Source organism: Leptidea sinapis, chromosome 4 (genome assembly GCF_905404315.1).
Source record: "Leptidea sinapis chromosome 4, ilLepSina1.1, whole genome shotgun sequence".
Taxonomy (NCBI): Eukaryota; Metazoa; Arthropoda; class Insecta; order Lepidoptera; family Pieridae; genus Leptidea; species Leptidea sinapis.
Genome location: NC_066268.1, coordinates 1943694 through 1960175, shown reverse-complemented (window position 1 = coordinate 1960175; position 16482 = coordinate 1943694). Strand labels below are relative to the sequence as shown.

General features: G+C 35.8%; 1 protein-coding gene and 1 non-coding gene across 4 annotated transcripts in view; one reads left to right on the top strand and one right to left on the bottom strand.

Annotated features, from left to right (window-relative positions):
- LOC126980032 (transmembrane and coiled-coil domains protein 2) overlaps positions 1–16482 on the bottom strand; it is a 70003-nt gene that overhangs the window by 30897 nt on the left and 22624 nt on the right. For all 3 annotated transcript variants that reach the window (XM_050829661.1, XM_050829662.1, XM_050829663.1), the window contains exons 2-7: positions 8619–8715; positions 7446–7603; positions 6384–6493; positions 4245–4384; positions 3431–3460; positions 1841–1960 (exon numbers count right to left, since the gene is read on the bottom strand). In XM_050829661.1, coding sequence (XP_050685618.1) covers positions 1841–1960; positions 3431–3460; positions 4245–4384; positions 6384–6493; positions 7446–7592 — 547 coding nt within the window. In that variant the 5' untranslated portion in view covers positions 7593–7603; positions 8619–8715. The remainder of the gene's footprint in view (positions 1–1840; positions 1961–3430; positions 3461–4244; positions 4385–6383; positions 6494–7445; positions 7604–8618; positions 8716–16482) is intronic.
- LOC126980096 (small nucleolar RNA U3) lies at positions 776–979 on the top strand. Its single transcript, XR_007732960.1, has one exon. It is a non-coding gene; the product is annotated as a small nucleolar RNA U3 (small nucleolar RNA).

The window sequence follows — 16482 nt, the reverse complement described above, 5'->3', positions numbered from 1 at the left end:
TATTAAATAATAAAATTTGTTGTACGATAGCGTCGGTTTAAGACAGCACTGAGCAGAACATATTGTAGTGCTTTCTCTCTCCACTAGGTGTCGCTATTTAGGTTTTATTGTACGATTTTACATTTTAACCATATTTTTATTTAAATAAAGAAGCCCGATGAGTTGCTTGCGTTCCGTTCTTCTCAGGTCATAGGCATATCTTTTCAAAATAGGTTGTAATTTTTGGCTTTCAAATTTCAATAAGTTATATCCCATTTTGAATTAAAAATTTGAATTTGAATACCTGTATTAAAACAATAATTGCCGTATATGAGTCCCTTGTGGCTTGTTTAAGAGGTCGGCTTGTCGCCCTGCTTGGGTGCCTTCGACCGGCACGATGCTAATCCAACCCAATCCTCATTGAAAACAATGAGTAAAGTCGCGTGCGAACGCCCTGGCTGCCAGGCCAGTCAGGTTACTGGTTTTCTTTATTCCAGTCATGAGTGACGACAATAACATCATCATTATTTTAAGTCTTGAATAAATATTACATTCATTAAGTTAGTAATTGATAACTTGTAATGACCGATTTTCTTCTAACACAGGTTATCTAAATCTAATCTGAACGCTACTAGATGTCGCTAGTATCAGCTTAGGACAGCTGCACTGATCACAGTAAATTGTAGTGCTTTCCCTCTCCACAAGGTGTCGCTATAGGGAAACAAGTGATAACTACATCGCGGTTAATGTATTTATTGTAAATTCGTGGCGTTGTGAGATTTGGGCTGTAATTATTAAGACCTTACTTCATAGGATCATTTCTATAGTAAGCTCTTCACGAGAACCTTCACACTATGTGAGGAGTAGACGGCCATGTTGATGAAGCGTGGCGTGTCACCCTGAGCGTGAGGCTGGCAGTAACCAACGGTTACTAGCCATCGATGATCGTTCACCTTCCTACTTGTAGGGGGGCGTGGGGTGATATCGCTGTCTGAGTGGCCAACTATTGAAACCTTTATAATAAAAAAAAATATTCCAGACACATGTACGTACTGTGTCTGCCTGCCTGGACTCAATATGCAAATAATTATACAAGTAATAACTAAAGTAATTCGACCGCAATATTCAGTGCTCACGTACTTCAAGTGACTACATACCACCAATAAATCCATTATTACAAAAAAATGTTTAATGTCTCATCTAAAATAACATCCAATTTTTTTATAAACGTTCCCGCCCGCTTCGCTGTGCGAATTTTAAAAGGAAGGAAGTTGGAATTCGAAAACAAAGTAGCCAAATTCATAAACCATATAGGATAAATTTCGCATCGAATGGTAGTTTCATGTCGATACGATCAGTGGTTTAAGCGTGATAGACCCTCAAACAAAGACCATTATATAAATAATATATAGATTACAACAATTCTCTCATTAAAACTTTATTTAACGAACGAATAATTTTAATTCAAATTTCGAATATATGTTTCTTTTTGATAGAGTATAATGTATTGCCATGCTTTCGAATAATTAATTTCATTTCATCAATTTTTGTTATTATTTATGACCTAGGTTGAGTGGCCAACTTTTGAATCCTTTATAATATTAATAATGTAAGCTATTCCTAAATCTCACTTATGTAATATACTTTTCAAAATACGCAATGTTATTAAATTTTGGTGCTCAATTTAAAATAATAAAGTATTATGGTTTCATTTGGATATTGCATTTCTTCCAATTATTGTATTGAAATGTTAATCATAAAATTTAAAAACATTTCGAACTGAGTATCTTCATTTATGAATAGTCGTATTTTTCGTCCAATATCCAATCACCTGGATGCTCTGTGCTCGCAAGTAACTTACCGTCTCGTATGGTCTGTTCAAGTCGAATCAGGTCCTTGGTTCTCTCGATCTTAGTGTTGAGATGCGCTATCGCTGCCAGGGCCTTCGCTGACGTCACCCCGCTTCCCTCACTGTCGTCCACTGAAATGAGATTGGGGCAGCATTAAGGGCATACACTCAACATAGATTGAAGCGATACGCGTGGTTTGAACAAGCTGTTATTTATACCTTTTACCTCAATACGAGGTAAAAGAAATAGCATGTGCGTAAAATTGTGAGAAACGAATGTACATAAAGTGCAACATTTTTTTGATGTTAATGTTAATATAAATGATGTTAATATTTTCTTGTAAAGTTTGTGCAACACAATACAAGTCTACTAAACTAAAATTTCAACTATAATTATGCATCTTTTGGCCACTTTATTTGATGTTTTATTGTAAAAAAAATATTAAGTGTTTCATATTTTGTAATATTGTGAATAATGATCTCAATTTTTTTATATAGATTAGTATATAAACAACGTATGATAGACATGTTTAAATGCAAAATAAGTTTTATTAACGATATAAAATTCTTATTACCTTCTCTTTAAGGTTGGGCTATAAAATTAGGCAAAAGAAATTGCAATATTGCACTGTGCAGAACATAAAAAATGTTAAATGAAAAAACAATGTTATTATTTTTTTTATGGCGTGCGAAGCGTAGACTTAAAATGGGGTCTATGTAAACAGACTGAGAAAGTATATCTGCTAATATAAGTGCGAAAACTTAAGAAGTTGTTCCGAACTCAAAGGCTTAAACGAAACCGTATAACTGAGATTGGGTTTTATTTATGTGTTATTTTTATAGGTATGAAGTACAAAGTAGAATAGGTACAAGTGTTTTGGTTAAGGTTCATTTGGAGATGGAGATAGTTATTGATTTATCGTTGATAATAAAACTTTTTGTTAGATAGTTAGTAAGTGTTAGTTATTTATCCCTTTCACACCAATACACGGTGAATGAGATAGGAAGTGCGCAAAAACAAATAAGGAAAGCGCCATTAGCATTATTTTCAAGTAAAATATAATCAATTATTTCATTCTTTTAAAATAATTAAGTAAAATAATTTGTTTGAGGTAGGCGCTTAAGTTGTAACCTCAAGACTATCTTACTTTACTACCTCACCGCATGGCAAAATTAGTAATGCATATTTTACCGTGAGTAGGATTTGAATACAGAACACTCTATAATGCGACCTCGACTTGTATTTGGTTATTGGCTTAGATCATTTATAAGCCTAGATAGAGCCTCTTGCTGCTAGACAACTGAATAAAACAGGCCAGGTTTATTAATTTAGACGTAACTAACTATTTGTTACACTCGCGATTTGTATGTCACTTTGTGTTAGTGTGTGTGTGCATTGCTCAAAATAGAGGTTAACTGTCAACCTCAATTTTTTTTCGACATTTTTACAGCTATGACAGTCTATCTAGACGTATAAATGATCTAAGGTTATTTGATGTAACCAGGCGTAATTTGTATACTGTTAGCATTGTGAGACATCCAAGATAAAGTACTGTATGACATTACAAGCAATTATGCAGCATATCACAAAGCATAACTTACATCCATGGTTAAGGTAATCCCCATCCTGACCTGAAAATGGACGCACAACAAATGAAAACTAAATTACCAAATATTAAACATAACATTGTGACTACCCTTGCAATGTACACGTTTTTCAAGGTACATTTATGAACGAAAGCTTTGGGAACGGAATTATTATAATTTGCAAATTTAATTAAAATTCTCCTATAGTCCTCGATTGGCGACCACGTACCAAAAGACGCAGTGTTCGTACGCCTCACACAAGATGGACTGACGATCTGGTCAAGATCGCCGTAATACGTTGGATGAGGGCAGCGCAGGACCGATCGTTGTGGAAAACTTTGGGGGAGGCCTTTGTCCAGGCAGGCAGAGTCGGCAACTACAGCACTACTAAATTTATCAGTATGTGAATATTACCATTCGAATCGTAATTTGTCGTTTATGTGTAAACAGTTCCTTATTTTTAAGACTTCATCTCCCTAACTTATGCGATAAAATGTACTTTGTACCAAAATTTTATAGACGATGTTGGACTCGAACTCAGGATACGCCCTAGCGCTCTCACTACGTTCAGCTGATGGTAATTGATACGCCTTGCCCATTACAATGCAGTGCCGCTGAGGATTCTTGAAAAACCCCAAAAGATTAGAGACATACGATATTAAGTCTCATTTGCCCAGTTTAATTTCACTACGGCGACGGCATAAAAAGGCTAATCTAGCCAGCATCCTGTGCAATGGCGCTTCCCAATGGTAAATGCCCTTAATCGCCTCTTACGGGACCCCCGGGACTTCCTATTCTTGACATTCACACAATACAAATTAATAATTACCGGATTTCGATCGGTAGCCGGGGGAGTATTCATCAGCGGACGACATCCCGTACGACACGTTCGGGTTGTAGACAGCCGACACATAGTCCGGACCAGCGAGTATGTTCGACATATTTTTCTTCTGCGGCGAGTCTTCCAAACTGTAAGTATGACATATTTTAAATCAGATTAGTTATCCAGAAAAGAGATCTCTCCTACCTTTTAATGGTCTTCAAAATTATGCGTAAGGGTTTAGCGGTATTCTGCAAGTAGACTATTTTTTGAAGGTACACATGTTGTATCGTCCCGGAAACACCGCACAAGGAAATTTCCACAGCTTTGTAGTACGTGAAAGAAAGTTCTTTGTTGCGGATGATATGAAGACTAACAAATATTAGTGGAAATAGCACTTAAGACAACTCAAAAAATTTGTTACTGAATATTACATAATAAATCCTATATTTCCGATTACAATATTTTAGTAAAATTCTTACCGGACTATCAGAAGACTTTGAATTTGTCCCGCGTACGATTCAAACACTGAGTAATATTTACATGTCATGATTGAAAAAAAAAACAATTTTCAAGAAATTATAACTCGGAAATAGTCTACGGAAACGAAATAGAATAAAAATTGGTCACTATTTAATAATTATAAACTAAAAATAATTTTTATACTATACTTATAAAGCGGCAGATTCATATGAACTGAAATAAAGTAAACTACGAAATACTTCTCAATGTTCTAATACATCGTTATGTTTCGGGAGTTAGCATTAATTATGGGCTCTCTATGAAGACCGTGAAAGAAATTCAATTTATTCCAATGCCAATTAACGTGTACCTTAAATTAGATAATTTACATTTTACTTCTGAAATATGATTGCTTTTGAATATAAATATTGTTTATAACATGTATTAGTGAAACAAAAATCTCATTTAAAAAAATAAAAAAGGCAGACAAGATATTTATTCAAATTCAAATATTTTCATTCAAAATTAGATATGAAATCAGTTATTGAAAGTCAAAAACTAATACCCGTTCGTAAATGAATGCCTCAGACCTGAGAAGAATGGGCGCAAGAAACTCAGCGGGCCTCTTCTTTGTTTTTTTTGTTACAAACAGAATTGTGCCATATCATATTGAGTATTCACCATAAAATGATAAGAAAATCAAAAGGCAGCGGACTCATTAAAAGATTGGCGATTTGCGTAAGACAGGAGGGATCACATTTTGAGCATTTCATTAATTAATTTACAAAAAAATATCCACTTAATTGACTACTTTCTCATATCTACATATCATAAAAGTAGGGGTGTTTTTTTACATTTAGGTCGGTTCGATTCGCAGATGAGGCAAGTAATTTTTAGAAAATCTTCGAATGCAGAATTACCTATTTTTAAAAATTATATGAAGTCTTCTTTCAGTAAAATACCCTATCTACGATATCTAAGGTACTTTCCCTTCATGTCCTATAACTTTGGGACACCCTGTATATATGTGTGATAACATAAAAAAGGTCATTATAAATATTAGAAGCTTGCCAATCTAAATCTTATCTAAAACCCAAAACGGAGGTGGTTTGGAAACACAATAAGAGGGTAGAAAACAAGAAGCAAAACAAAAATTGTTATACAAAATACAATATATAGAGAAGAGGAAGTAGTTCAAAATGTGGACGGGCTGAGACCAGTAGCACGAAACATCTGGACTAGATTGGCGAGAGACATTAAATTATTACTATGTAATTTGTCTAAATAAAATACTTAAAAATAAAAAATTGGGTTTGGGCATGATAAGCCCTTTCTTTTCAGATAATTTTTACTAACGTGATGTTGTTTTCTACTACTGTCTAATCTGATGCAGATAGAGTTGACACTTTATCGTGTTCTTCTGTCGCATTTATCACAAAGACTATGTATATAGATAATCTGTTTTACCTGACCTACCTTACCTTTCCTCGTCTTGCATATTATCCTTACCACCTGAAGCGGTCCTTTACAGTACCGTTTTCAATGAACTTTCTACCACGTACAACCAAACAGCAGAGCTTCTCTGCAAGGAGTTTTCAGGCGTACCCCAACGTACTAAACATCAAGTGATACTATCTCTTGTCTTCTATTAATAATTTTAATAAGTGATGAAAAAGTATTGCTTACTCTCGAGACACGTTTGCACTATTGTTGGCCGACAGGGGACTGCTGCCCAGGTCTCTGGAGTGCGACTTGACGTGGTGCGAACGGGACTCACCATGGCGCGACGATGTGTCCTGGAATGTGTAACATCCAAATCTTAAGCGGTGTCGCTAAATCCAAACATATAGTATTACTTGTCCATCATGCAACTACGTGAGTCTCCCAGAGTGTAGGCAGATTAAGGACCTGTAGTCGCGTTCGCGTGTTTTTTTTATAAAAATAAGGGACGAGACGAGCAGGTTGTTCAGCTGATAGTAATTGACAAGCCTTGCCCATAAGAATGCAGTGCCGCTCAGGATTATCAAAAAAACCCAAAAATCCTGCGCGGCACTACAATTTCGCTCGTTACCTTGAGACATAAGATGTTAAGTCTCATTTGCCCAGTAATTTCACTAGCTACGGCGTCCTTGAGACCGAAACACAATAATGTTTACACATTACTGCTTCACGGTAGAAATAGGCGCCGTTGTGTAACCGATAATCTAGCCGACATCCTGTGCAAAGGAGCCTCCCACTGGTGGCAATACTTGCAATAATTGCACCGCAAAGTCCGTACAGACTTTTTCTACCACTAAATCAAATTAAATCAGAATCACTTTATTAATTTAGGTCAAGGAAATGACACTTATGAATGTGAAGTTTTTTCTCATTATTATTTACCACTGCTTCGGAAAATGTTGAGCTTTAGTGAGAAGATTACTGGGCTACTGAGACATACTGAGAAGCATCAGGTATCGCAAAGATCAGGGCTCATCACTTACCATCCAGTGAACGTCTTGTTCGTATTTTGACTTCTTAACGCATGGACCAGACATCGCTCTCCTACGAAGGACACTTTTTATAAGGACATTGCCATAATTACTAAATATAAGCCTATAAAAACTTTATAAACTTAAAGCTATACCGTAAATAGAACAGAATTTAAACAGTATCATTCGTAGCAGATTAATCCACATTACGAATGCTGTTAAATATAATATGGTCTTCTCTTCATCTGAGGTTACATGAAGATAAGTGTATACCAACATGATGCACGGTGGAGGGAGACTGAACCCTGGAACGTATCACCGCGTCATCCGTGACTGCCGGATCTCGCGCCAGGTCCGCGGTGGAAGGTGACTGACTCCTGCTGGAACCCTTGCTCTGTCCATGGCTGACGTGCAGTGTATCCATGCTGCTCTTAACTGGAAATTGTTACACGGAGGTAACATTAGCTGAATCTTTTCTCAGATTTAAGAATTGTTAAACAGTATACCGTCGCGCTAACACGGACGAGACAGTCATTATTGCGATAAGGACAACTGCAGCTCCAATTAACATCGTCGGCCTTACAAATAAACTTGGTATAACGTTATACCTCCGAATAAACCAAGAATATGTAAAATGTTGACTATATCGCTGGCAACACTATCAATACAGTGATATTTCCGAATGTCAGAGTCTACAAATTCACTGCAAGCTGAGTAAAAATAGGGTAAGTTACCCTTATTAGCTCCAATTAAGTGGAGATAGTTTCGTTTAGTTGTTTCCAATTTTCCACACTTTAAATGGTCCAGTGTGAGTCTACAGTGCAAGATATAAGCACCATATCCTATTTCAATGTCGACTATTTCGTAATAACTATCTTAGATGTGTTGTTTTCAATAATGTTTTTTTTTTCAATCAATTTCAATGTCCGAATCAATATGTTTCTATTTTTTAATTTCGGAACACTAAATATATTCTTAACGCTAAACTAACTCTTTTTCTAACTTCTGTGATTATCTTTGTGAAATGTCGGTATTTTCTTGCCCACCCAACTTGGGCCTAATACGAAAAAGCTTCAAGGGCTCCTTCAAAGGGAAAAAAACCGCCCATCTTGCATCCCAGGATTGTGTTAGCGACGGTTCTTCATTGATGAAGAGAGGGCCATTCATAATTCCTAAAGCATTTGTCTGAGTCCGTTTTTTTTCGGTCAGCTTTGTTTTTGACCGCCAACTGCCGAGAACTTTCTATTTGAGACCATACTTGTCAACGATGCTCGTTGACAAGTATGATGCCTTAATACTCGACTGTGATCATGCCCTTACTTGTAAAAAGACTATAGGTTCCAATAGTCCGGTAAGAACAGTGCCAATAGTTCGTCTACAGCGAGATTTCCCCCTTGATTAACTGGGGGGCTTCCTTGTGTACAATTTTGTATTGAATTTCTAGCCTTACCGTTGCGTCACAAATCGACTGGACATAACAGCACGTAGGTGTCACTTGTGCGACTCTTCCGTGGACGCGGCGTCCACGCCACTGTCCATTGTTCGATCTGAAACATAATACGGAACTGTCAATATGATATTCATCAACAACGAACAATAACACTTGTTTCCCAGAGATGCTATTAGACTTGCATTTGACACGTTCCTGAAATTCATCCCGGCTTCTTACGCACCAGCCCAAACAAAATCGTTTAGGTTAAAAAATAACATGAACATCAAAGTTATAGACATATTAATTGCTACCAATTCGGAACAGTCGAGCTTTATTATTAATCTTATAAAAAATATTAGATGCTGAGTGTACGACTGCTTGCAGCATCAGGGTTTTCACTATCTCATATACTAGAATCGAGTACTCAGACAGTGAATGAACGTTTATTACTTAACCTGTCAGTCAGGAAAACTTGTCATACATACACTCTTTTGCAAAAAACACGGGCACCTAGGTAAATAACCTGTTTCACTCAAATCAAATCAAGTTTATTTTATAATTCTCAGTAGCTTGTATCATCATAATACTTTAAATTAATTAGGAATAAATAGTTTCGTTAGTTGTCATTAAATTTCGATAGAATTAATGAAAAATTATCCCAGAGTCTAAACAGCAAGTTGCGTATCTGTTCATTAAATAATAACGCAGGCTAAAAAGTAAAAGTTAATTAACGAGTGTGGTCCCTTGCTCTCTTGCTAAAATGACAGCTTGACTTATATCTTATACTTATATCTGAATACTTCCCACTGCGCAGCAATTACATTCCTTAGCTCGCTGGTGTTTTGCGGAGCGGGCTGCACCGAGCTTACTCTTCGTTTTATAACATCCCAAAAGCAATCCCAAGAGCTCTACGGGATTAATATCGGGACTTCGAGCGCGCCAATCCAAACGACGAACTACCTCTTGAATATACGCTTCCACATCGCCAGAACGATGGGCACGAGTGTTATCGTCCACAAAAATGAAGACTAACTCCGTACGGTCCAATATATTAATCGCCTTACAAAAACATAACTGAGCCTCCACCATAAGGGTTTCTTCAAAGCAACCTTCTGCGAAATTTTCCCCTTGCCTTCGCAGTAATCGCCGACTTCGATCCTCACCGTATAGTGATATTCTGGGTTCATCCGAGAATAATACTCTACCCCAGTCCTCTTGAGTCCACGTCGCACAATTTCGATCGAAGCTAAGTCTAATTTAGGGTCACGGCGGCTGCATATATTGGCAGCGAGAAGCGTCCTCCTGACAGTCCATATGCTGGTTTGCACACCTCTCCCTTCTTCTAGTCTTTTTGAGGTCGACACAAGAAGATTTGCGATTTCTCAATGCGTGGTTCACCAGGAGCGGTCATCTCAAGAAAACCATGCACATAATGCATGGTTTTCTTCCAGACCTATGCCTTCCACTGACGGAACCTATCTATCTAATCTATTGTTATCGTTGCCAAGTCCTCTGAACAGTCCAACGACTATAATTTTGCTCGCTGTTATCGTTCTATCGACCATTTTAGTGACCGCTCAATAATAGTATCAAGACTTAAAAATTTAAAGGAAATCGGACAATACGACAATAATTATCTAAAAATGATTTAGAGTTAATACGAACTATCAACGACTCCCGCCACGATACGCAATGCTAATGCAATACAAAATGCAAATGCAATAATTTAAGTCCGACTATCTCTAAAATTTGAATTTGGAATACATTTTTAAATGCACCACAACACTTCATATATGTGCCAGTAATATTCTCAAATAATTAAAACATCTTTTGGTATTGTATTTTCTAAAGGGACGGAAATAATTAAAACCGCCCGTCTTTTTTTCAAATGAAATTATTAAGTATTCTTCATTTCATTTGGGATTGAAATGAAATGATTCTGAACGCAAAGCAAAGATAAATTATATTATTTAATCAAAAGATTATTTTACCCAGTTTAATCGTTGCATACGAACAAGCCGACTCTACGTTTGTTTTACAACATTATTGTTATGGTTCCGTGTGAAATCAAACTTTGGTGTATTAACAATTCAACCGGCATATCGAAATAATTGGCCGCTTAAATTCATCATAAATCTAAGTTACGATGGTAGTAGATTCCAACTGCGTCTCCAAAACGACTCCAACCGACGTTTTATGAATACTAAATATACTTTCTACTCGTATCCATTGGTAACTAGCCAAAGTTTTCTAAACTAAGAATATTCATTTCATATTTATAATATAATAATAAAATTTTCAAAGGCCGTGACGATGCATGGTGCTTGGGAAATGTCGTAACAAATCAATAAATAGTGTTAATTGTAGTTAAGTCATATTAAGTAATGAAGGTGAGTGGGAATCGAGCGAGCGAGAAATCAATTTTTTTATATTCAATAAACAGGTGCTGACCCGGCAAACATTGTGTTACCATTTAAATTAAGTACCTCACGCCCTCTCATTGTATGAATTATCAGAATAGTATGTAGAAATAAAATGTCATTGACTGAACTATTTGTAATGCGAATATATACGTATAAGTATTTCTAAGTCAAAAAATGTAGGGTCCGGATAAGTAATCAACAGCATATCATATTCTTAAACCTCGGAAACACGCTGCATCTTATAGGTAGTATACCAGTTATAGTTTACCAGTTGGAGGCTCCTTTGCACAGGATGCCGGCTAGTTTATGGGTACGACAACGGCGCCTATTTCTTCCATGAAGCAGTTATGTGTAAGCATTACTGTGTTTCGGTCTGAAGGGCGCTGCAGCTAGTGAAATTTCTGTGCAAATGAGACTTATGTCTCACGGTGACGAGCGCAATTATATTGCCGCTCAGAAATTTTGTGTTTTTCAAGCATCCTGAGCGGCACTATTGTAATGGGCAGGGCGTATCAATGACCATCAACTGAACGTCCTACTCGTCCCTTATTTTCATAAATAAAAAGTATTATTCCGATCAGTAGCAGTATAGGAAAAAAACGGCTCTCGATTTATTATCAAATATAAATTATTATGATACCTTACCACTTTGTTGTTTACATATTTAAATATTTCACAGATATGTCTTTTAAATTAAATTTCACTCAAAACACTCATTTAATGGGGCAGTGATGTAAACTGGTATACTTATGATACTTTCACTACGCGATAGTCTCATGTCGAGCCATCATTTGTTACGCTCGTTGGTCCTTGTAACGCCATAAAAAATAATAAGCATATTGTTCAAAGTAGCACACATTGACCTAATCTAGGGCCAGGGGGCCTACTCCTAAAATCGTTATTCGATATGGCATTAGTCGTGTCGAATCCTACTCTTAGTTACATCGTATTCAATGTCGAAACGATGATTGAACGAGCGAAACATTATTCGATATTATCGGTCCTAACCCTACTCGTAGTTGAAAATGTCAGAGACGAATATTGGAATTTGACAAATAATCAAACGTCACTTTTACGATAATTTCAACGACACCTTCTAGGCTGTCGTTGCTATTATCGTTTCAAGTTGTATAGATATATTTGCCATACAATATACATAGTTAATAAATATTATTAAAATAATAATATGTGATTTATTATTCAACAGGATTTTTTTACTATCAAGTAATTTAAGTCATTTTGTTGATCGCTTATGCATAGAAAGTAATGCAAATGGCCGCCTGAGAAATAGGAAGTCGACGAGAAGGGTTGAGTTCCTTTTTTTTACATTTTATTATCCGCAAGTTTGATATTATTTATTCAATTTTAAATGTTCTGAATATATCGTTGTCGATTTTGCGACCTCCAGGTTAGATTCTTCTTTTTCGTATTTAAATTGCGATTCTATATGTACTTATAAAAACTCTAAATAGTACATTTCAATATTATATCATAACATATTTGCATTACACTGTCCTGATGTTAATTAGTTATTCATTGAAATACAATACTTTTTAAAGGATTGAAATTAAAACACATGAGCTCTATTTTTTACATAAGGTACGAATGCGCTCATATATGCGTGAATGTTACTTTTTGATGTGAAATAATCTTTCTTGCTAAATAAGAGGCCAACCGGCTCATCGGATGGAAACTAAATACAATTAAAACAGCTTAATTATCAGCGCAGAAATGCAAAATCTACTGAGCGCATCGGGATGGGACTGTGACCAGGATTAACTGATTTGGCCTTGGAAAAACTAGTTTGTCCTAAAATCGGGTTTGGCCGGTAACATAGATATCTATCTCTTGTACTATAAGATTGATCCACAGCTATGATTCGCCAGGTTTAAGCTAGTAAAATATAATATGAATTCAATTAATAATTAACTTTAATAAAAAATGTTCGATGCACGCCCTGGCAGCCTTTCAAGGTGATGCAATGGATGCTGTTATAATAAACATATTTTTATTTATTACAAAACCCAACCAATAAAGCTACATGTACCTACAAGCATTACTCGTTACAGTATACTGCACGATAGTTGATTACAATGCCAAACAAATGGAAACTATTTTAGTTTGATTGCAGTTAGCACGTGCGAATACTTCTATTAATATAGATTCAGAAAACGTGCATCCAAATCTCGCCCGTGTGCCTATGAAATATGTATCACAATGCTATTTATGTAAGGCGCTTGTTCAAAACTTGCCAAATTCAATCGATATGTTGTTGTATTTACGATAATAGGATTTGGAAGTCTGTAATTTATAAAGCGATTCAACGATCATTTTTTTATTGATTTTATTTTCATAATTTCATCTGCCCATTATCAAGCTAGTTCATGGTACCATGTAAGGAAATAAAACTGATGAATAAGATCACAAAATGGCCATAAGCATTTGTGTTCTCAATGATAATTATATAAAAGTATTAAGATGAAGAGTTACTCTGGTTTACCTATCGGAAGGCTTTGCTTCACACCTATGGTGGGGAAGGATTACTGAACAAAAAATCACTGCAAGGGTATCTTTATATATATATTTCTTGTGTGCGTGTGTATGTCACTGAACTCCTCCTAGACGGCTGGTCCGATGTTGATGAAACTTTCTGTGTGTCTTCAGGTGGATTCGAGGATGGTTTAGATTCACAATTGAACTATCTCCTAAACGGGTGGATCGATTTTGATGATTTTTTGTGTGTTCCAGTGAATTTTAGAATGGTGTGCGTTTTCAGGTGGATTCGAGAATGGTTTAGATTCACAATTAAACTAGCTCCTAAAGGGCTGGACCGATTTTGATGATTTTTTTTTGTTTGTTTCAGTGAATTTGAGATTGGTTTAGATTCTCAATTCCGACCATATTACATAATTCTCCTGCTCATGTGTATGTTGGTGAACTCCTCCTAACGGATGGACCGATTTTTCAAATTTCAGACGTGTGTACAGGACAACGTCTGTCGGGTCCACTAGTGTATCTATAAAAAGTTTGGTCAGAAGTGGGATTACATTTAATGATGAAATGAAAATCTTGATTCAATATTGGAAGATCATTATTTATCTTCCAGTGCAATCACTAGGTCACCCCGGCGAGCATCTAACAATAAGAAACTGATAATTTTTGAAAGAATCGAAAGAAGTATATACATTATTGAAACGTACGTGATAAAGGCATAAAAGGCATTTATTTTCTAAAAATTGATTCCTTTAGAATTCTTTTTGATGTCATTTCTAATATACTAGATACTACTACCACTTCGGAAACAAATGGCGCTCTGAGAGAGAAGAAGTGGAGCAAGAAACTCTCCCAGCAATCTTTTTTTTGCGCTCTTTTCAATAAAAAATATACAGTATTGTACAGTTATTTCTATCGCTATAAAACAATCATAATCTAGTCCCAGGCTGTCCAATCACTTAGATATTCAGCTGTGGAGTACAACACTTTCTTTAGGATCTATCTACAAGTCTGGTCAGAAGTGGGATCATATTTAATGATGAAGTGAACATCTCGTTTAAATATTGGAAGATCTATTGATCTACCAGTGCAATCACAAGGTCACCCCGGCGAGCGTCTCTAACCAATAGAAACTAATATTTTTTTAAAGAATCGAAAGAAGTATGTACATTATGGAAACGTACGTGATGTGTCAATGATCGCTGCCCTTTTTGATTATAGACCTCAATTTCCTAAAAAAAAAATAATATTTGATAAAACCGTTTTTAGTTTATATAGAGTAGGCAGTCCGTCCATCCACCTATCTGATAGTGGACTGTATCTTCTAAGCCGCAATACTTAGACAGACAATATAGATACAGTGTGTATAAACAATGCCGCTATTATAAAAATCATAAAAGACATTTTAGAATATTATTTATGATTTTTATACGTAATAGCGGCATGCAAATTAAAAAAAATGTATTTACAAAAGTATTTAGAAAGTGCTTCTTGGACTATAACACAGTACCAGACGAGATATAGTTGTACGCATATATCGCTAATCACCATGAGACAAATAACATACAGTAATTTTAAAAACTACACCACCCATAAAACCGTAACATTATTACCGTACAATGGGGTGCTAAGGGATTGCGGGGTGACAAAAGACAACATAACCGATTTAATTCAAAACTTACTAGTAAGATTTCACGCAAAAAATTTTTTTAATAATTTTGGTAATACTTTTGCTTCAAGCGCTAGCAACACTAGGTATCCACGCTACGAAAAAAACTCTGTCAAATTCAAGACGCATATAAACATCTGTAATAAACATTTTAAAATATCAACTGATAATAATGTATTTTTGGGGTCATGTAAGTAGGGCTGGCTACAGCTAGCCTAACCTAACTTTTGCTCAAGCATAATTGTTCACATTCAAAATTCAGAAAGTAACAACTTTAGTAGATTTCCCTGCTCTCCCCTCTAGCATCCCTTATAACACCGCTGACTGGGAGTAGGGATCGCGCACATTTTTGTGTCTACAGCTTATAATATCAACACACATGACCTATGAACTTCAAAAAAAAGTTAAAGCGTCCTGTCAGAACCTCTAGACAACTACTAGTATAAATTAATTGCTATAGGTTCCCTATACGACAACATCGGGGGCACGCGCCTCAGTACCATTTATAGCGCTAATCTAATTCGCTAATTAAATAGGTTAATGGCGATCAATGTTATTGTTAGTGCTTCCATTCGACAGACATACTCTAATAAAATATTTAACGATGTCATTAGAAATATCAGCAGAAACATCAATTTGAGAACCTTGATATGGTATGGTTCTCAAACTCCGAAGAAACGAGCAAGGGTCACCGTGCGGTAAGTTATCATTAACGCCCATACTTTCTTACAGCACCGGAGTAATCACAGGAGCGTTGCCGGCCTTTAAGAGATGTGTTCCATTGGAAACACTTGTCTTTTCTAGCATTCTTATTAATAAGATTCAAATATTTATCACATTTAACCATATTCCCAAAATCATGATAAAAAATACCTATCCTACATTTATCTCTCAGCCCTTTCACGTACTCTCGTACCTATCCCCTAAACATACACTTACACAATACATAAAACAACACTTACTCACATACCAACTCCCTTACACTGAACATGAACACATACACAACTCATCACCTTATTTAAATTGCTACGAGTGCATATTATTATTCACAAATATAATTATAAAGTATCACATAAATACAAAACAAGATAAAATATCTTTTAACCTATATTATTTTCCCCTGAATTAACTTACTTTAACTCAATATGGTTGACACCGTAAACACCATACAGGATATAGACCGGATTGAAATTGCACATTCCTTCGAGTGTGATATTATAAATTTAAAGGAGTACCTACAAATACAAAAGAACGACTTTACCGTTATTTCCCAAAATATACGCAGTATTTACTGCAA